This window comes from Siphateles boraxobius, unplaced genomic scaffold, assembly GCF_051911475.1.
Source record: "Siphateles boraxobius isolate OS27281-9 unplaced genomic scaffold, OSU_SipBor_1 66, whole genome shotgun sequence".
NCBI classification, from domain to species: domain Eukaryota; kingdom Metazoa; phylum Chordata; class Actinopteri; order Cypriniformes; family Leuciscidae; genus Siphateles; species Siphateles boraxobius.
This window is the reverse complement of record NW_027509193.1, coordinates 8,446,511-8,467,575: the sequence shown is the minus strand read 5'-3', so window position 1 is coordinate 8,467,575 and position 21,065 is coordinate 8,446,511. Positions and strand designations below refer to the sequence as shown.

Genomic DNA, 21,065 nt, shown 5'->3' with positions numbered 1-21,065 from the left:
TAGATTGAAATAGATGTTCAGATTCTGTTCCTGTTATGGACCTGAAAGGACAATAAAAACTATTTTATTACAAAACTGTTTCTTCAGTGGATTACGAAACATTACATGGTACCATGAGAGGGGTTGATTACCAACTCTGATAGTCGTCATGGAAAGTGTTAAAGGGATAGTTCACCCAAAAATGAAAATTCTGTCAGTATTTACTCACCCTCATGTTGTTCCAACCCCGTAAGACCTTCGTTCATCTTCGGAACACGAATTAAGGTATTTTTGATGAAATCTGAGAGCTGGATCACTCCTCCACAGGCTTCTTCAGGGATTGAAACTTGCCAGCCCCGAAAAGTTATTAAAGATATTGTTAAAATAGTCCAAGTCACTACCGTGGCTCAATCTTAAGTTTATCAAGCGACGAGAATACTTTTTGTGCGCAAAAAAGAAACAAATAACAACTTTATTTCAACTATTTGTTTCCTTCTCTGTGGGCCTCTAGTCAGTAAACGTAGTGTGATAGCGTAGAGCTACGTCACACGTAGGCTCACTATTGCCCGACGCTGGTCATGTGGGTGATGCGTGTGACGTACAACAACAGAAGCTTACGCTGTTACACTAGTGAACTGACTCGAGGCCCACAGAGAAGGAAATGAATAGTTGAAATAAAGTCGTTATTTTTGGGGTTTTTGCGCACAAAAAGTATTCTCATCGTTTGATAAACTTAAGATTCAGCTACTGTAGTCACTTGGACTATTTTAACGATATCTTTAATAACTTTTCGGGGCTGGCAAGTTTCAATCCCTGAAGAAGCCTATGGACTAGTATGGAGGAGTGATCCAGCTCTCAGATTTCAAAAGAAATATCTTAATTCATGTTCCGAAGATGAACGAAGGTCTTACGGGGTTGGAACAACATGAGGGTGAGTAAATACTGACAGAATTTTCATTTTTGGGTGAACTAACCCTTTAAGTTGCCTAACACTATGAACTGGACTGGAAATATTCATCACGAATGGCATACATTTAAACAGATCAAGCATCGGATACACGTTAGATTGCATACGACGTGGTAATGGAGAAGTTTGATTCACACTGCACACCGAAAAAAAATGAGACTTTTGAAAGGTATGCTTTTCGTTCTCGTTTACAACTACAGGGAGGACATGCAAGCAAGGACATGCAATGCAATTTCGGACTGTTGCAAAATTCGATGATCCGAGACCAAATTGTGTTCAGCATTACTGATAATAAAAGTGAGGGAGTGGCTCTTGAGAGAGAGAGCTAACCTTGAATGAAGCAGTGAGGATATCTCATGCCAGTAAGATAGCTCTTCTGCATGCTAAAAACTTTGGTGACAACACAAAGACGAGTGGAAGTGACAATACAGCTGTGGCTGCAGTAACAGAGAGAATGCAGGAATGCAGAATGAATAAACAGAAACCGCAAAAAGAGAAAGAACAGTTTACCTGTAAGAGATGTGGCAAAAGACACCTGCCAAAGCAATGCCCAGCCTATGGCAAAGTCTGTGCCAAATGTAAATGGGAGAATCATTTTGCCAGGCAATGCTTTTCAAAGGGTGGACAGTCTCAAAGGGTGGTTCATGCAGTGGAAGAAACAGCCCTCAGTGACACATTCTTCATTGGAATGGTGCAGCAGGCAGATTCCAGTCAAGAAAAAAAAGAACAGACTGATGTAAATAGTGTTGGACTGGATAAGTGGATGACTACTCTGGAAATAAATGGAGTGACATGTCACTCAAGGTAGACACAGGAACAAAAGTCAATTTGATTTCGGAGCATGATGTCAGAGCAATGAAAATCAAGCCACGTACAGGTATAAGTCAGAAAACGGTGCAACACAAACGGTGCAAACATTCCAACGAAAGGAACATGCAGACTGAAAGTTAAAGTGAAAAACAGAAAACATCACCTCATGTTCGTGCTAGTACCAGATGGCAATGATTCTGTGTTGGGAGACAAGGCATGTGAAGACCTAGGTCTAGTAAGAAGAATATATACCATAAATAATGGAGAAACACAGAACTGGTGGAAAATATAGTGAAGCAGTTTTCTGACATCTTTGAAGGGTTTGGAGTATTACCATTCACCTACAAAATACAGTTGAGAAAAGATGCACAGCTGGTTGTCCATGCCCCAAGACGGGTTCCAGCACCACTTCGTGATAAATACAGATGCAAAACTCAAACAAATTGCAGTGGAGACTAAGAAAGATAAGTGTATGCTATTGGTCATTACACATCTGAATGAAGGTTGGCCTAGGGGAGAATGTGCCCAGAACAGAGTTGAGTGTTGGTAAGGGACTTCTGCTGAGTCAAAACACGATCAATAGCCACGTTTCCACTGTCGGGCCATGGCCGGGCCAGGGCTAACAGCGAGCCGAGCCGGGCCAGTGGCCTAGGGCCTCAAGCACCGGGCTTGCGTTTCCACTGCCGGGCCAGTAGCCCCGCAGCGCTGCCCTAAAACCCCGCCCTTAACACGCCTTTCTGGATCAAACGTCATACAACCTAACCCATTTCAGCGGGTATTATGAATTTATTTATTTTTTTAGTTAGGAAGATAGCATGTATATTAACTCACCGGCCGTGGCTGCCATAGTGTCCCGACTTGTCTCGCCACTAACAGAGGGATTCTGTGACCCAGCACACTGTCCATTAAGTCAAACCATGGAAAGTTCCTTCTCTCGGCTTCACTTTGTCCATTGTGCGTTTTAATTGCCTCGTACTGCGTCCGCAACTTTTTTATTTTTTCCCGAACTTAAAGCTTTTTTCGCTGAATGCTTAGCTTCAGCAACGATGTATTTTATAACGTCCTCGTTTATGCACACGCCGTCAAATTGACGTTGTACCCTTTCTTCTGCTCAAATGCTCAGAAGAGCTTTGATATCTTCGACAGGCAGTAACGTTACAGGCGATTTCCCATTTCGAGCAGCGATTATTTTGCGCTATATAAAAAAAGGATAAACTACTCCTTTTACCTTGACCACACCTCTAGCCCGAGCTGGCCCGCTTTGGCCCAAGGTATTCGTCGGGCCAGAAATCCTGGCCGTTAGCCCAGAGTAAGCCCCGATCAAGCCCCGGAAGTGACAGTGGGAACGCCACTGGCACGCACTAGCACGGCTCGGCCCTGGCCCGGCAGTGGAAACGCGGCTATTATCTCTCAGTCACTGCGGCAGGAGATGTTGAAAACAGCTGGTGTACAGATGTACAGAAAAATGTAAAAAAGGGGCTGGAACTGCTAACGCATTCTCATCCTTTGGCGTCATATGTGACGCCATATGACAAAACGGGAAATACTACGCACATGGCACCCTTTATCGTCAATATAACACGCACTGTGATGGGTAGGTTTAGGTGTGGGGTAGGGTCTGCGTCTCATATCACGCTAAAGGATGCCAGTCAACTTTATGACGCCTTGGGTTCGCGTGTTATATTCACGCGTGTTATATTCAAGGGTGCCATGTGCGTAGTATTTCGCCGTTTTGTCATATGGCGTCACATATGCCGCCAAACGATGAGGACGGGCTCGAACTGCAATCTATTGGCCCTATTGGCCCGGAATAAACACAGACATCGACAGGATGGTGTCAATCTGTGATACTTGTTTGCAGTGGCGGAGCCAGAGGGGGGTCCGGGGTGGCACTGGACACCCCTGACATGCGATTGGCCACCCCGGGTGCCACCCCAAAAATTTTATTTGCTACTGGCAGTTGCTGATGCTGATTTTTTTTTTAAATTACGTTCGCCGGCAGCGCTGCGCGCGCAATTTTCAAACGGACGAGCAGAGGACGAGAGATGGTTGCAAAATACCGAACTTCACCGAATAAGAAAACATAATATTTGAAGTAAGCTTTTAATGTTTAGCATCAGGGTGGTTTGCTCCCAATAGCCTACATTAGGCCTAATACACGCATATACAGTACCTTGCCGTGTGTACGTTACAGTATACAAATGTTCTAGCTAATGTGAGGATAGGAGATCAAAACGCAGGCAAAGAAGAGCAGAAACAAGCGATATCATAATGCGATCACTATAGGACTATGAAGCTTTATGGGTGTAGGTTGTTGATGGACTCGATCTACTGTGTTTTGATCATCATTATGAATCTGATCTAGATGTAGTCTTTTATAAAAATGCGATTTTCTCAGCTTTTTGCTCATGTTGCTTTTTATGAAACTTGCCAACATTCAAGTGTTGATTAAAAAAAAAGATGCACGAAGCTAGAATAACATTATTTTTTTGTTTTTGTTTTAAAAGCACAGGGTTTGTTCTTTCTTTTGGTATGTTCAGATATTCATACAATAAAATATTCTGGGGTGCCATGAAATTGTGAAAATTACCAAAACCACTTTTTTTTTTTATACTGGCGAGAAAGAGTTAAATGTTGGTAATCGGATGATGATTAGAATGTGAATATGATTGGAATCATATTTTAAATTTGTCATATTTTTGAACAGGGTCAATTAAACATGAAAAGAAAGGGAGAGATATCAGAGTTATTTTAAAATAAGCACAAACATAGTCCAGTCATTTTATGAAAAAAAGGTTGAACAAATTGCAACAGAAGCAAACTCAAATAATTTTGTATCCTCATTTTGTCATGAGTAAGGAAACAAAGTCCCTAAGAATCCCATTAGGGGAAAGTTTCGAAATCTGTTTCTGGGGATTCACTTTTTATTTTACTTACCTTTTGTCTTCTGCATTCTCCTTACCCTTGTCTCCTGTTCTTCCCTTAGACTCGTCCCCCAGAAACAGTCGCACAGACCCAGCCCCAAACCCCATCTCTTAATAATTAAAAAAGGCTGGTTTCTAAAGTACTTCTTCCTGCCTCTATGTATTAATGCTCATGGGTAGCCTAAATGGGTTCCATTCAGACCTTAACATTAAGTATTTTACTGTTATGTGTCAACAAGATTCAACAAGACATTTTCACCTGGCTAGACCCAATGTTTAGATCTGTTGTGGTATTTATGCAAATTAGCACATACGTAATTAGATTATGCACCGTTTGTCCATCTTAACATACAATTTCAAAAAACTTGGAATAAATTTTTTGTTTGTCTTGATGTAAGTAATCAACTAAGTAATTTTCATGGTGATACCTAAAGGTTAAACTTTTTACCCTATTCTCGTAAGAAAAAGAATGAATAGGCGTATGAATAGGCAATATTTGTGTTTTTTTCTAAACTTTCCCTAATGGAATTCTTTGGGACTTTTTTCCTTACTCAGGACATATTGAGGTTGACCCCCATTTTGGCTTAAAATGACTGGACTAACAGGCAGATCAGGTGCAAACAGACCCCCCATCCCTTGCATCACCACTGGCTAGTCAGAGTCAGTGTGGTCAGACTTCAGAACCAGCAACAGGTCAGAGCATCTACCAGACACAGGCAGTCAATCACATACCACATTCAGGAATTTAAGTTGAGATGATTTTGCCAGATTAAAAGGAAAGTTCACCCAAAAATGAACACAAAAAAAATAATTATAAATGAAATAATTAGAATTAGAATTAGTATAAATTATTATAAAGAAAGAATTATGTTGTATTTAATCTTCCCAGGATAAGACTTTATATTGATGGGCAATAAAATTGTTCAACTTTTTGTCTGCTTGATGCCTGCTATATCTAATAAAAGATCAAATAAAAAAAATATATTTTTTTTTGTAAATGTGAGTTTTTTTGTAAATAAATGCAGCAGTTCATAACAGACACATGCGGTATCTTATCTCCTTGGTGCTTCAGCTTTGTTTTCTGCAAATATTTTGGATGTTCAACACTTCCTTCCACAAGCTTTTCCACGGTGTGTGTGTGTGTGTGTGTGTGTGTGTGTGTGTGTGTGTGTGTGTGTGTGTGTGTGTGTGTGTGTGTGTGTGTGTGTGTGTGTGTGTGTGTGTGTGTGTGTGTGTGTGTGTGTGTTTAAGTACCCGAAAGCACCAGTGGCCACCCCATGTATAAAACTCTAGTTCCGCCACTGCTTGTTTGAAGCATCATGCTAAGCAACAGAAAGAGATCCACTAGACAAACCATGGCAGAAAGTTGGGACTGACTTATTCTTCCTGGATGGACACAACTATTTGCTTGTGATAGATTACCTGTCAAACTATCCAGAGATGGCGTTGCTTCCCAATACATCTCCTGCTGGTGTGATAACACACATGAAATCCATTTTTGTGAGACACGGCATTCCGCAGGTGGTTTGCAGCGTTTCAACATGTGACATTGAGCCCATTATATCCGCAGTCGATTGAAAAGCAGAAAAGAAGAGTACACATAGTGAAGCTCATAATCAAGAAATCAGTGGACAGTCGATCAGATCCTTATTTAGCACTGCTGAATTACATGCTTATCACTGAAACATGGTGTGTCTCCTGCGGAAATTTTAATAGGGCGCAGAATACGAACCACACTTCCTGGCTTAACAACACTAAACCAGAACAAATACCTAAAAAGGAAAACAAAAGTATCTGAAACTGAGACAAAAAGGAAATTATGACAAGGCGTCAAAATGCCTAGAACCACTCTCATAAAAATGACACAATAAGACGTGAGGACTACAATACCTGGACTAAAAGAGCCATAGTCCTAGAGGAGGTGAACTCAAGATCTTACACTGTCAGGACAGAGGATGGTCAAATCCTGAGGAGACGTCGGAAGCCTGTTGAAAACAAAAGAGACATCCAGATTACACAGACTGTGCAGAGTCACCAACAGCATCTGAAACACTTTCAGTGCTGGATGACAATGAACCAGCTGAAGAAATGCATTCGGATGTTCTTTCACATGCACTGAGAATATCAAAACGCACAGTAAGGCCTCCTGATAGACTTAACCTGCGCTTAAGCATAACTTAAGCATTTAAGTATTCATTTAAAAAAGAAAATGTTATATGTTGATTATTACAGTAATTGCAATGTAAATAATTCGTGAGATTGTAATTTGAGGTTTTTCGTCTTCATCTTGTATAATTTGTACTGTGCTTGCTAGTGGTGAGCTAATCTAATAGTAAGAAGCCTACTGAAACTAACCACTAGGTGTCAGTAGTATAACACTTGCCTGTAGAGTGGGGATCGGAAGCCAGTGTAATATGTTTGGTTGCTGTTCCTGTTATGGACCTGAAAGGACATTAAAAACAAGTTTGTTACAAAACTGTTTCTTTACTGGATTACAAAACATTACAGGCGGGTGGACACAATTTTGGCTGGTTTGGGGTCAGTTCGGCAGTTTTCAAGCATCAAAATGTTATAGTCTAATTGGTTGATAAACACAACTCAAGTGAGTACTGTATATACTCCATAAAAGCAGTCATGACACACAGAGGCCCACGCAGAGTCAGCTGGTGTTGGTATTGTTGACGTCGCCGACGACAACACACTTTTAGCCAATCAGTGATCAGCAGGCAGATGCGATCATTCATGACTGAAGGTTTTGTAGTGTGATAACTTGTGATAACTTTCCAAAGTGGTATAAATATACAGTAAGATTTATCTACAGTAAAAAGTGGGAGAGTGACCCAACTCTCAAAACGTGGATTAGCCTACACCTGTGGTGGGAGATGACTCCAAGGCTCTTTATAGATATAACTAACTTTGAGAGCACAGTGGAATTGAAATCGAATATGGGACTATGACTCTTGTCCATCATCATGTGTGCACACTGATCAGGACATCTGCAACTTTTAAACCATGTAGACCAGGGGTGGCAAAGTCGGTCCTGGATAGCCTCAGTCCTGCAGAGATTAGCCCCAACCCTGATTAAAACTCACCTGCCTGTATCTTTCCAGCAACCCTTTAGGCCTTGATTAGCTTGTTCATGTGTGTTTGATCAGGGTTGGAGCTGAACTCTGCAGGACAGTGGCTCTCCAGGACTGACGTTAGCCTCCCCTGGTCTAGACTGCGCTCTACTCGTCACTGACAGCTGCTGAAAGAGGTTTGAATAAATTATTAATCAGTTTTGACTGTGCTAAGTGCATTATGTTCTAAAATATGTACTTCACTAGTAAAGATGTAATGGAGTTCTGCCTCAAGTTAAAGCGCAACACAAAGGTAAGATCTTTGTTGTTGTTTAATTTTTGTTGTTGGATTATCGGGCCTACCTATGTATCAATGAATGACACAATTTGGCAGTGGTGTGTGCATTAACGTGTGTGAAACGCCTGCAAATTACTTTGCTTATTCCAATCACTTTTATTGGGCATGTTTTCGCTTAAATTGGTGTGAATACATTAAAGTGTGAATACATTAAAGTATATATATATATATATATATATATATATATATATATATATATATATATATATAAATTATTTTTTTAGTCTGGGGTTTCCCACAAAGAAGGCAAGGGAGGCAGAGACACATTTAGAAATAAAAATAAAACGAATAAAAAAAGTGCAAATATTACCAAATGTGACGTTAAAGGCCCAAAATTTTGTTTTGTTTTTGCCGCTAGATGTCGCCTATTCAATACAAAGGCGTAGCAGAGAATAGGCTTGTTCGACTTGAACCGGCGCTGCGCAGACCGATCGGTTGATGACATCAAAGTACCGCGAGAGCGATTAGAGAGCAGACGGCTCCTTATGCTTTTGAATCGCTCTCGCGGTACTTTGATGTCATCAACCGATCGGTCTGCGCAGCGCCGGTTCAAGTCGAACAAGCCTAATGTCTAACATAGACATCATATAGATAGACGCCCTATCGACCGCTACTGCCTATTGGCGCAGGCGAGCCGTGGGGCCGCCATCTTAAACCGGTCACCCGCTCCGCTCAGTGTAATCTGTTTGGCAGGTGCAATGAGCTGGCAGCGCATTTAATTAATCATATCTCACTGAATACCGAACTGATTTTCACGCGGGTTTTTTTGCTGCAAAGGTCATACACGTAGCTACGATACAGGACACATTGGTTATTTTGTTCACAAAATACAACTAATAGTTCGATAATGTTAAATGTTAAATCTTACTTGTGTAAGTAATCCCCGAGTGATGGTCCGCCGATTTGAGCAGGAATATACTGCACAGTGCTCTGAAATCTACTGCAGCTATGCAACGCAAATAGGAGTATGACCTGCTTAATATGGCGGCCGCATTTCTTGCGCCCCAGCGGCCAATAGGGCATCTAGTCTCTATATGATATCTATGATGTCTAATATGGGGAGAAGTTTCACTCTCAGTAAAATTCCGGGTTCTGAACTGGTTGCAGTTCCGCTCTGGCTCCATATGAGGGCGCTCACAGGACGAGTGCAGAATGAATGGAGGTCTATGGAGATATATTCCTAAAAATCCACTTTTCTCAGGATATCATTTTTTGTCTAGTAATTTGAATGTTGTTTTCGAAAGGAGATGCAAAGAAATGACAGATTACTGGGTGTTAGTTTGTTTAGAGTCACTTATTTGCTTTAAAAAGTCTTTTAAAATGTCAATGACGTCATACACATCGTACCACTAGAAATACTGCTTTACGGCAATCCTTCAGTCACATTGGTGCTTTCGCGATCTGCACTTTCTTTTCTCTAGAGGCATCGACAACACCGCTGACACAGGTAAATACACGAGCTAGAAGAGTTTTTGTTCTGTTGTTTTAAAAGACCACGCTGAAAATACTTCGGATGCCACCAAGCGGTATCTCTGGACGTAATCAGTCCTTCACTGACCAATCAGCGTCCATTAGCAGAATGCTAGCGTGTTATGGGCAACCACAACTCAACCTGTAAGAAATTGAAAAGACATACTCGTTCATTCATCTTTAGACTTATAATCCATTTTGAACTTGCAAAACCTACATTCAAATCTGAGATTTCTCAACGGCAATCAGGTGAAAGAGACAAATTTAGCCGTCTAGCCCCATAGACTCCCATTCATTTTGCACTCGGACGATCGCCCCCCCAGTGGAACTCTGGTGGAAATACAACCAGGCTTTCCTTTTTTTATTTTATTTTATTTTATTATCAACAAAAAGTTTGTACAAACATTTGTGTATACATTGACATACAACATATATATAACAAAGATTTTCATACTAGGGGGCTATTGTTGATTTACATGAAGATATTAAAGCAATTACAAATTTTCAATGTTTTAATTGCTTTTTCCTTCATAGAAAATCGGAGTGAATCAATATAAAGCTCAATTTCTTTTCTGAATGAAATAAAATAAGGTCTTTTACAGGAGAATTTACATTTATGAACATAAAATTTTGCCATTAAAAGAATAAAATTAATAATATAAATCTGATTATGCTTGATTCTACTGTTCTCCCAAATACCAAATAGAATTATGTTTCCAAAACAACATAGATTGGTCATCAATGTTTCTTGTTATAAAATCAACAGACATTTTGCCAAAATGGTCTTACATATGGGCAATGCCAAAACAAATGAACCACAGTTTCAGGGCAACTGTCACAAAAGGTGCAATTAACATCAATATCACTTTTAAATTTTATAAAGTAATGTACCAGGCTTTCCTTAGACGGCTTTGGGCGTAGCTTGATGACGCGGAGACTGAGCGTGAATCATGGGAGTTGTTGTCTGCACCTCACAGCCGGTGGAAAAGAATCCGACGGGACTCGGGCAGAAATAATACTGATGGATGAGATGAGATGAGATGAGGGTAACGCAGCGTATGTGGCAAACCTTGTTTACCGAAATACTTCTTCAAACAATGTGATAAATGGATGCATGGGTTGGACCCTGCATCAAAAGGTGGGATGATAACTTTTGTTTAAAAAGAAAAAAGGAAAACGGTTTGCTTTGTATATTGTTTGGAAAACCCATTTATGGAAATGGAAGGGGTTAAACAACAGGTGCCATCAACCGAGTTGTGTGTGTGAACATGACATGTTGAGAATAAATGTCTTCTCTACTATCTAACATTTATGTTTAGGTGAAAGCAGCTCAAGGAAAAGCAGCTGATACAATGCACGACATCAAATCGGGAGATTTATGAAAAATCTGACAGTTCTTGTTCAAATTATAATAATGTGGGTGTAGTAACATGGCTAATGAGTATTTTACAAGTTTAGGTTTATGGTCATTTATGTTTTATTTTATGTTCTATTATTTTATTTTTCATGTGGGCTGTACTGTGTTGGAAATAGCAAACAGCACTGAGAATGATTTGACATTGGTTAATGATGAAATGAAACAAGTCAGAGATGCTGTTATACAGAATAGATTACTGTTAGACATGTTTACTGCTGAGAAAGGAGGAGTGTGTAAAATGTTGGGATACATCATGTTGTTTTTACATTCCAGACTATAGTGACAACATATCCAATATTCCTTTATATTGGAGTTTCGGTGTTGATGTGCCTGCCTTGTGTAATACTATGTTTTTCAAGCTTTAGTGGAGATAATTGTGAAAAGTAGTTTCATATCAAATGCTTTAAATGTCTAATTATGAGGATCAATTTGATGATGTATGTCGGAAACCAAAGAAATTTAATGATGATACGACTAGCAGAAGTTACAGTGAAAAATATTAATTGAGTTAAGATATGATTTTTTTTCCCCGATCTGAACATCTATTCTATTTTCTTGTTTATACTAAGGTGATTGCGGGTCTGATTTTATGTCAGGAGTGCAATAACGGTTGTTTATTCATTTAGCCCAGCTTCAGACAAAATCTTTACTTGCTTTCTAAATACCTAAGGGACTATCCCCCTAAAAAAACAGCCTAAACTTTTTCTTTTTAGTTTAAGAGACTGTTTAAGAGATTGATCATATGAAAATCAGAGATGAAGAATATGAGTGTCATGTAATGACTTAAATTTTCTGTCTTATTATTTTAGTTATCAATCAATGATAAAAAGAGGGGAATTGTGGGAGAAGTTTAATATGTTCTATATATGTATGACTTCCGTATACATGCAAATGTGTGACTAATATACGACCGAGACAGAGGGCCTCGACTACAAGGGTAGCATATGATAAGCAAATCTAACGAAGTTAGTTATGGCTAAGACGAATCTTCATTTGGCCTAGAGAAATAACCTTGGGGGGAGTCAAGACTAAGGAAGGAAGGTTGCCCTCCTCTCAATGTAACTCTCTGCAGTCATTCTGTATGACTGTATGAATGTTGACCTTTTCTTGCAAGAAAATAAATTACCTTTAAAGACAATTGGTACTTGTTTATCTCTTATTCAGTGATGCAAAATTGTTTGCCACCACACCCTCCCAGCCAACAGAAGACCAGAGGTGGAGCGAGCCTAAGAAAACCTCAGAGAGAGAGAGAGAGAGAGAGAGCGAGAGAGAGAGAGAGAGAGAGAGAGAGAAACACAGTCATGCACATCAACAGGGACGTAACAGCATCTTTAATGAAGGCGGACCAAAAAGCAGTTTTCAGTTTCATTTCTATTAATGTGAGGGGGAGGCACTGCAACACAGACAACTCAACGTGTAGGAGACCGTCCACTTCCTGCCGTTCAAATAATGCAGATGATATAACCGCCTCCTTCATGAAATCACTCTTTGAGAGCATTCCAGTATATGACTGGCTGAGTGAGAACAGCGTCAGAAATAAAGGACATCAAGGGATAAAAAGAGGAAGATGGAGAAACAAAACTGTAAGAAGAGACAGCTGAGGGGATCGTCCTCCCTCTGCACATCAGAGAAGAAGAAACAAGCCAAGAGACAAAACTGCGCCAGTGAGTCTAAAGCATTTTTACTGATAAAATTACAAGACCGTATCATTAATCAGTCATGTTCTTTAAAATATGAAGAGGTGCACTTTACACTAACTCATTTGATTGTACTTGTTTCAGAATCGTCTACAGGACAAAACAATTCGCAACTTCCTGTTACATGTGGTTCTAAAGAGGGCCTCTTGCATTTGAAGAAATATAATAACAGTAGGTGCAGAAACGTTTCTGTTAAAAAATTCAGCAATGTTTATGAGGAGCTAAGTTGTTGAATGTCTCAAGATTGTTATTATGGAGCATCTAACATCCAAAAGCTCTGAAACAAGTCATTCCAACAGTGGTTGAATAAACTCTTTCTGTCCTTAGAACAGGAGTGCATCTTCAGTGAAGGCCAGTGGTTCAAGCCCACTGAGTTTGAGAGGTTTGGGATGATGGACAGGAACAAAAAGTGGAAAACCAGCATCCTTAGCAATGGGATTCCACTCCAGAAACTCATAGAGGTGCATACGATCGGTTTCTATTCATAATCAATACTAACAGTTTCATCTAATGCACTTGAGTGCAATTATAATTACCTTCTTTTTTTAATTATGGCCTTGGTGATTTGTGTGAGTTGGAATTTATTTGAGAAATTCCAGTTAAATAACAGTTTCCTGATGTAAAAATGGACACAGGGAAGACAACATAACCCTAATGATGACATATAAGTTCATGACATATTCTGAATTTGTGCCATTTTCTATTCATAGGATGGTTTTCTTACATCTAAAAACTTTGTGAAAAGAAAGGTTCAGGACGCACAGGTTTGGCTGCTTTTGGGTGGTTTTCCGTTTTGATAAAGGATTTACAGGGATAGTTCATCTAAAAATTTAAATTATGTCATTATTTACAGTAATCACCCTCAAGTTGTTCTAAAACTGCATGAAGTTATTTTCTTCTGCTAAAAAAAGGAAGATAGTTTGAAGTATATGTACAAACAGTTGCTGGTCCCCATTGACTTCCATGGTATAAGAAAAAAAAAAATACAGTGAAAGTCTATGGGGACAAGAAACTGTTTGGTTACCTACATTGTTCAAAATATCTTCTTTTGCGTTCAGCAGAAAAACAAAGAAATTCATACAGGTTTAGAAGAACTTGAGGGGGAGTATTTTTGGGTGAACCATCCCTTCAACCTTTCTAGACTGATACTATCACATGTGACTTAGCTTAAGAGTGTTCATTTCAAAACATTTTATGTTTTTGCTTTTATGTTTATGTTTATGTTTAACATTTTATGTTTATGCTTCTATGTTCTGCAGAAAAAAGAAAACCCTGTGGGTTTGGAACAACAGGGTGAGTAAATTATGAGAATTGTTGTTGTTTTTTAAATAGAAAATACATATTCCTTTAAATAAGAACTTACAACAGTTATTCAGAAGATATTTAATAAAATATTCTGTTTCCTGAGTGTTTGTGTATTTGTTGTAGAATCAGATGAGAAGGAAAATCAAGATGATGATGATGAAGATGATGATATTGACATGAGCGTGTTTCAACGTCCTACCCTACCTGTTACCTGCGGTTCTGGCTCTGGCATCCTACACAAATCTCGCTTTGCCACAGGTGTGTGAGTGAGAATAATTATTTAGAACAATAACATGTTGACAGTGTTTTACATTTCTTACTATAACAAAGTTCAAGTTCAGGGAAGAAAGAGGAGGGAACTGACAAACGTAACTTTTAATCACCAAATAAACAAACAACAAAAGGAAAATAAAGCGGCAGCCCCTCGCAGACGACTGCCGCGTATAAATATAATAAAATACCTAAATAAATTCCAGGCCTTAGTGGTCCTCTCTCGTCCTTCACTTTCGTCACTCCTCCTTTTATTCTCCCAGAGCTCCTCAGTGGGACTCGAAACCGGTGTGGCGCGCAGGTGACGCTCATTATAGCACTAGCGCCACCGGCCTTGCTCCATTCCCATGGCTCTCGGCCTGCTTACCACACTAACTATGTTTTTCTTAAGACAACATATTGACAATGAATGTAAATACAGTGCTTGACTGCAGTGGTACAAGACTTTTGCACTCAGTTTTGTCTTTTTTCTTCAGGGCGTTGTGGGAGATGCATAAGAACAGAGAACTCCTGGCTGAGCCCATGGGATTTTATCAGATTGAACAAACCAGATGGAACATGGAGGAAAGACATTGTTACCCATGGAATGCCCCTTGGAAAACTTATAAGGGTAAAAGAAAATATATCGTATAAAGCTACAGTATTAACAGACAAGGTGGTCACATTGGGCTGTGACGACCAGGCCCTTCAGAGTCCCCATGAAATCAAAGTTTTTTGGCTTTTAGTATGAATATGTGAGTTAGTGAATCAGTCAGTGCACGAGAAAAATATTTGTAAAATAGCGAGCAAAGAAGGCAAGACAGTACAGACAGAAGGCTGTTCTAATTTAAAGTCATCTTACCAAAGTGTTACTTGGCGAATATTTTAATATTAACATGAGTGGAGTGGAATAAAGAAAATGATAAGCAGGATTGATATTCAAAATGGTAAGAACGCGCTGCTTTGTTTAGGGTTTGTGTATCTGCATCTTTCAGCGTCGGTTTCCCTTTTTGAATGACGAATATAGACAAATATATCTGCAGAAATAGACATTTGTCATATTTACGCAGGCACAGAACGCGCATGCTTGCTGACAGTCAGCTGTGGTTCTTTCGTGTTTTCAAGTGCAGCTTTTTTGCCCCAACGCGAGGCGAAAACACAGTCTGCTTTCATCAGTGCTAGTTCTTTGGCGAGCCAATGAACACTGGCCGGTGAGATTTGCATGCCGAGTCACACCTACCCGGACATACGGGTATAAGTAGGTTACTCACTTCATTCATATTTTTCTTCGGAGCCGAGCGGTTGTACAGCGATCACTCATACCAATCACCTTTCAAGAGAAAGCGTAAATGTCTACAAGAAAGAAAACACCAATTTTAATTGCTAACAAGGAGACCTACTCCGAAAACAGCCAATTTAATTGTTATTGCTTGCAGCTCGTAGTGGGATCTCTCTGCCGGTGTGAAGGCGCATCCAGCAATGTCTCGCATCCAGCCTGGCTGTGCACGGAAGAGAGCAGTGTTTGCGCTTCGGCGTTCAGAGCAGTTTCCCTAAAAAAGCAAGATGTTTTCAAGATGTCTTTCTGTCCATGTGTTTCTGGATGCTATCGTTTCCTGACTTCATCTGATGGTCACGATCGCTGTCTCTCATGCCTTGGCAAACAGCATGCAGAGAGAGCGTTCATTGATCGTAAATGCTCTCACTGCGAGAGCATGTCCATGTTGGCATTGGGGTCACGACTCGACTTCTTTAGTACAGAGGCACGAGTCCCCTCTGCTGCTACCCAGCCCCCCGCATCTTCTCATAGTAGAGCCGTGGGTCTGGTTAGCACTCTGGGAGATCTGAGTGAGACTTTCTTCGTCGGGGCCCATCCCCACAAACCTCTCACTCCTCTAGCATGCAATGTTGGTGTGCGTCCCTCACATGAGGCACCTTGTGTCTCATTCGGCGCTCCGGATCGGATGTCGCTCGCTGCATCGGGGAGTGGGCTTTGGTCCTCTGGAGAGGATGAGGAAGCTGGGGTGGTTGCTCACGCTGAATCGGATTCAGAGTTGACGTCCATGCTTTCCCGGGCCACCGCAGGCATCGGGATTGAGTGGAACCCGTCAACGTCTCCCGAGGGCTCGCGGTTGGATGATTGGCTTCTGGGTGCGGTGCATGGTTCTGTCACATGCCTGTCCTGTCTTGTGTAGCACATGTGGTGTTTTGTGTTCCTGTCTCTGTCTCGATCCCACCCTCCTTGTTATCTCATTATTGGTTTCATTTGCCCCACCTGTTGATCCCTCTTTACCTGCTTGATTTGTCCCTTTTATAAGTTCCTTAGTGTTTGCAGTTTGTGTAGGTTCGTTGTTTTGTATACGTCTCCTGTTTTCCCGCGACCTCCGGTATGTTTGATTTTAAAGTTGTTGTTTTGTTTTATATCATGTTTTCCCCCCTTGTGGGTTTTTGTTTTACTTTATGTTTCTTTTATTAAATAAATCACTATTCTTTTGCAATTGAGTCCTCACCTAGTTTTCTTTAGTTGTCACGTAACAGGTTCACAGTGCTTTTCAGCTTTTTCGGCCTACGCAAATATGAGTTTCCCCCGGTGAGCCTTCTCGCACAAACACTGTGCAAGGTCAGTGAGGATGGGGAGCAGGTCTTGTTTGTTGTGCCGTAATTGACACTATCACTTCAGCTAGAGCCCGTCTAAGAGGCGTGCTTATGCTTCGCTGAGTGGTGTTCTTCCCGGCGGGAAGACCCCCGGAAATGCACCGGAAATGGCTCTGTGCTTTCCTTCCTTGAAGGTGTAAGTCGCTGCCACGCGCTGCACATCACGATGCTGTTGATGGCAAGCATAACCTGGGCAAGCATAACCTGGTCATCACATTCCTGAGAGGTACCAGGAGGTTAAATCTAAGTATCTTAAAAATCTGGCAATGCAAAGAAGAGCATACTCTTCTGATGACCACATGCTAGTCATGTGTATTGTACACTGACGCTTGCCTACGCGTAAAAAATGAAGTATACTTTGGCCTTAAGTTGTACTGTATCTTTCATCATATCCTCAAATGTTCATTATTGTTTCTTTCGTGCTGTTACTCGGGGCTGTCAGAAAAGTGTTGTATTGGTAATGCTATTCCAAATTCAAAAGGTCACTTGTTACTGAACGAATCAGTTTTTTTTTTTTAAATGAATTGTTCAAACGAATGATTCGGTGATAAAAAGAGTGGTTAAATTCAGAATAGCATAGCGTATACTCTAATAATACACTATATACACTCACCTAAAGGATTATTAGGAACACCATACTAATACTGTGTTTGACCCCCTTTCGCCTTCAGAACTGCCTTAATTCTACGTGGCATTGATTCAACAAGGTGCTGAAAGCATTCTTTAGAAATGTTGGCCCATATTGATAGGATAGCATCTTGCAGTTGATGGTGATTTGTGGGATGCACATCCAGGACACGAAGCTCCTGTTCCACCACATCCCAAAGATGCTCTATTGAGTTGAGATCTGGTGACTGTGGGGGCCATTTTAGTACAGTGAACTCATTGTCATGTTCAAGAAACCAAATTGAAATGATTCAAGCTTTGTGACATGGTGCATTATCCTGCTGGAATTGGCACTAAGGGGCCTAAAGTGTGCCAAGAAAACATCCCCCACACCATTACACCACCACCACCAGCCTGCACAGTGGTAACAGTCTTCAACTGTCCAATTTTGGTGAGCTCTTGCAAATTGTAGCCACTTGTTCCTATTTGTAGTGGATATGAGTGGTACGCGGTGGGGTTTTCTGCTTTTGTAGCCCATCCGCCTCAAGGTTGTGCGTGTTGTGGCTTCACAAATGCTTTGCTGCATACCTCGGTTGTAGCGAGTGGTTATTTCAGTCAAAGTTGCTCTTCTATCAGCTTGAATCAGTCGGCCCATTCTCCTCTGACCTCTAGCATCAACAAGGCATTTTCGCCCACAGGACTGCCGCATACTGGATGTTTTTCCCTTTTCACACCATTCTTTGTAAACCCTAGAAATGGTTGTGCGTGAAAATCCCAGTAACTGAGCACATTGTGAAATACTCAGACCGACCCTGCTGGCACCAACAACCATGCCACGCTAAAAATTGCTTAAATCACCTTTCTTTCCCATTCTGACATTCAGTTTGGAGTTCAGGAGATTGTCTTGACCAGGACCACACCCCTAAATGCATTAAAGCAACTGCCATGCAATTGGTTGATTAGATAATTGCATTAATGAGAAATTGAACAGGTGTTCCTAATAATCCTTTAGGTGAGTGTATACTCTCACTATATATTCTTATGGTACACTAGCCTAAATATAAATGTAACTTTATAAATCAATATACACTCTTATATTCTTACATACTTTTAAATATCTTTATGTGACAGAAATAGTAAAAGTAGGCTAGTATGCTATTTTGATTTCAGTTATTCACTTGTTTTTTCCTGAATGTTTTGATGTTTATGACATTTTGTCGCCACCTACTGGTGTTTCCACCACTAATGCATAGACTACCAGTCAGTCTGGAACGCTGTCTGTGGGATGGCAGCGGCTGATCAAGTTTTATTACAGTAAACACAATACCCTATGATGTGTTTTCACATACTTTCCAGAAAAGAGTTTTGGAACCACATACAGTCGACTGTGATCAAGAAGACCTAGTAAGAAATCATCAGTTACAATTTCAGTCAAATCAAACATCACATTTAAAATGTGTTTTAAGACGGTACAGTTTTATTTCTTTATGAACTCTTGTCCCAGCAGAATGATGACGTGTGTTTCGTGTGTGACTCTGAGGGAGATCTGGTGTGTTGTGACGAATGTCCACGAGCTTTTCATTCACACTGTCACCAACCAGCTGTAGATGAAAACTCACCTGGGTGAGCGAGAGAGAAAACCATTACCTGGTCTAGACAAGATAAACAGTTGACTTGTGTAATACTGTGTGTTTTGTCTGTACTGAAGCCAGTGGAGCTGCACATTCTGTGTGATAAAGAATATGGAGGATTCCAGTCGAAAGACCCAACAGGACGTTTTGAGCAGTCCAGTCTCTCAGTACACACTGGTAAAGTTTATGCAAAACTTTTTGTCTGTACAATGTAAGTCAGTGGGGTCCAAAATAATATTACTTCCATCGTTTAGATAACAAAAAAATCTGAGAACTATCCCTTTAACACTTTTGTTTGTCTGTCTTTTATCTTTCAGCACTGCCAGTGTTTGCTGTTACACCTTCTACATGAGAGCATGACTGAGCCCTGCACTAATGTAAAGCTTCTGTCTGTTTTAGATTATTTAAAGTTGGAATGTAAATATATAGTATGTGACGTCTGCACTGATATTGTTCAGGTTCCAAGAAACAGCGAGAACATTTGTGGTCCCATGATGCTGGGCAGAGTGAAGCTGAACCTGGAGAGTAATGATTATCAAACAGTGCAAAAGTTTGTCTCTGATATCGAATACGTTTTTCACCAATGGACTTCCAACAGGGTGAGTCACACGGGCTTGCAAATGTCTTAAAAATGTGCTTATATATTGTCTTATTTTTATTGACTGAATTTGGCATTGTTATTTCTCTTCTTTGTAGGATAATGACTTCAGTAGAATGACCTCTAGGCTAAAGGAACTTTTTGAAACCATCTTTAGACTCCTTTAACATCACGCCTTAACAAGAGGTCCTTCGACGTGACATTTGTGTGAAGGTGTTTGTACAATTTAGACTTCATAAATAAATAGTGCAGTTGTGAACAATCACTAATTGATTTGTGAATGTGTTTCTCCCACTTGTGAGATTATATGATACTATGGAAGCTTGTTTCAACAAATATCTAATATATCTTGTAATGTATTTATATATTGCAATTCTGACTTTATTTCTTGCTATTCTGCAAACATGCTAAATCCCTGATGGAGGGAAAAAGATGTTGTGTTGATGTAGTGACACTAGGGGTTGCACTTAGAAGCCCCAAACACCTCTGATACTTCAGAAAAGGCCAATGAAAATTGGCAAGTGGAATTTGCATGCCGCTCCCCCAGACATTCGGGTATACAAGGAAATGGTTGGCATAGTCTCATTCAGGTTTGTGCTAAGGTGCCGAGACAGTGTCCCAGCCATTTTAGCTGGTAGTTCAGTATTGTGGCGGGAGGGACAAAACGTCTTGTTTCCTTCATCATGGAACGGAGGTTATATTACAAGATACAAGATATTCTATATTTGTCACTCACTTCGACGTTGTAGCGATGTAGTGACATTAGGGGTCCCAATGGATAACGCCACAATGACCTGAAACGTGCTACGAGGTTTGGCGAGGCAGATGTTGGCAAGCTGCTGCATGCCGGGTAACAAGTGCATTTGCCACATCATAACCTTCCCAATACCCCATGTAAGCCATGCAGTCCCTCATACCACACAGGGACAGAGAGGTCAGTACTAACAATGGAAATGGGCTCAAGGCTGCTAGCATCAGTGAGGAGCCAGTCTCTGGCTACAGGATGCTAAGGCAGCAACACCTTTTCCTTGGAGGACTTAACGTCCTGGCACCTCTTAGGGAACCTGATAATCAGTTTGTGATTTCCTAAAAACATACGTCCACTCAAGGTTGGCGCTACCTATAGGCAGAGAAGGCAATTGCCTATAGGGCCTCTGGTTTTGAGGGCAGAGCCTCCATAACTGTATCTCCATAACTCTGTCCATTGGATATAGATGAATTGTCACTCACCTGAGATTAAATCCATTGATGTCACTGTTTAAAAGTGGGTTCCCCCTCCTAAATGTATGACAAGATAGGGTACAAAAATGCAACTTTTCTGCAGCTGACTGGCACCGAAACGA

The 21,065-nt window shown here is 40.6% G+C and overlaps 1 protein-coding gene and 1 long non-coding RNA gene across 4 annotated transcripts in view; one reads left to right on the top strand and one right to left on the bottom strand.

Annotated features, from left to right (window-relative positions):
- The window catches only part of LOC143721541 (uncharacterized), a 323,157-nt gene that overhangs the window by 113,138 nt on the left and 188,954 nt on the right, over window positions 1–21,065 (bottom strand). The window lies entirely within an intron of this gene.
- LOC143721536 (nuclear body protein SP140-like protein) lies at window positions 7,490–19,991 on the top strand. Of its 3 annotated transcripts, none has more exons than XM_077212033.1 (14): window positions 7,490–7,936; window positions 12,149–12,648; window positions 12,766–12,852; window positions 13,009–13,142; window positions 13,392–13,445; window positions 13,941–13,974; window positions 14,110–14,244; window positions 14,733–14,866; window positions 18,850–18,897; window positions 18,998–19,116; window positions 19,202–19,301; window positions 19,442–19,501; window positions 19,583–19,723; window positions 19,821–19,991. In XM_077212033.1, the coding sequence occupies exons 2-14, from the start codon at window positions 12,552–12,554 to the stop codon at window positions 19,887–19,889; spliced, it is 1,212 nt and encodes a 403-aa protein (XP_077068148.1). In that variant the 5' UTR covers window positions 7,490–7,936; window positions 12,149–12,551; the 3' UTR covers window positions 19,890–19,991. The 3 variants fall into 3 exon arrangements, with proteins under 3 accessions (XP_077068148.1, XP_077068150.1, XP_077068149.1); XM_077212035.1 differs by lacking the exon at window positions 7,490–7,936 and adding an exon at window positions 9,476–9,544 and having other exon boundaries at window positions 19,001–19,116; XM_077212034.1 differs by lacking the exon at window positions 7,490–7,936 and adding an exon at window positions 9,476–9,544.

Coding starts and splice junctions, on each gene's coding strand:
- LOC143721536 (XM_077212033.1), top strand. CDS start 12,552: ATGGAGAAACAAAACTGTAAGAAGAGACAGCTGAGGGGATCGTCCTCC. Junction 14,245..14,732: donor CAAATCTCGCTTTGCCACAG/GTGTGTGAGTGA, acceptor TTTTTTCTTCAG/GGCGTTGTGGGAGATGCATA. Junction 14,867..18,849: donor CCCTTGGAAAACTTATAAGG/GTAAAAGAAAAT, acceptor CATACTTTCCAG/AAAAGAGTTTTGGAACCACA.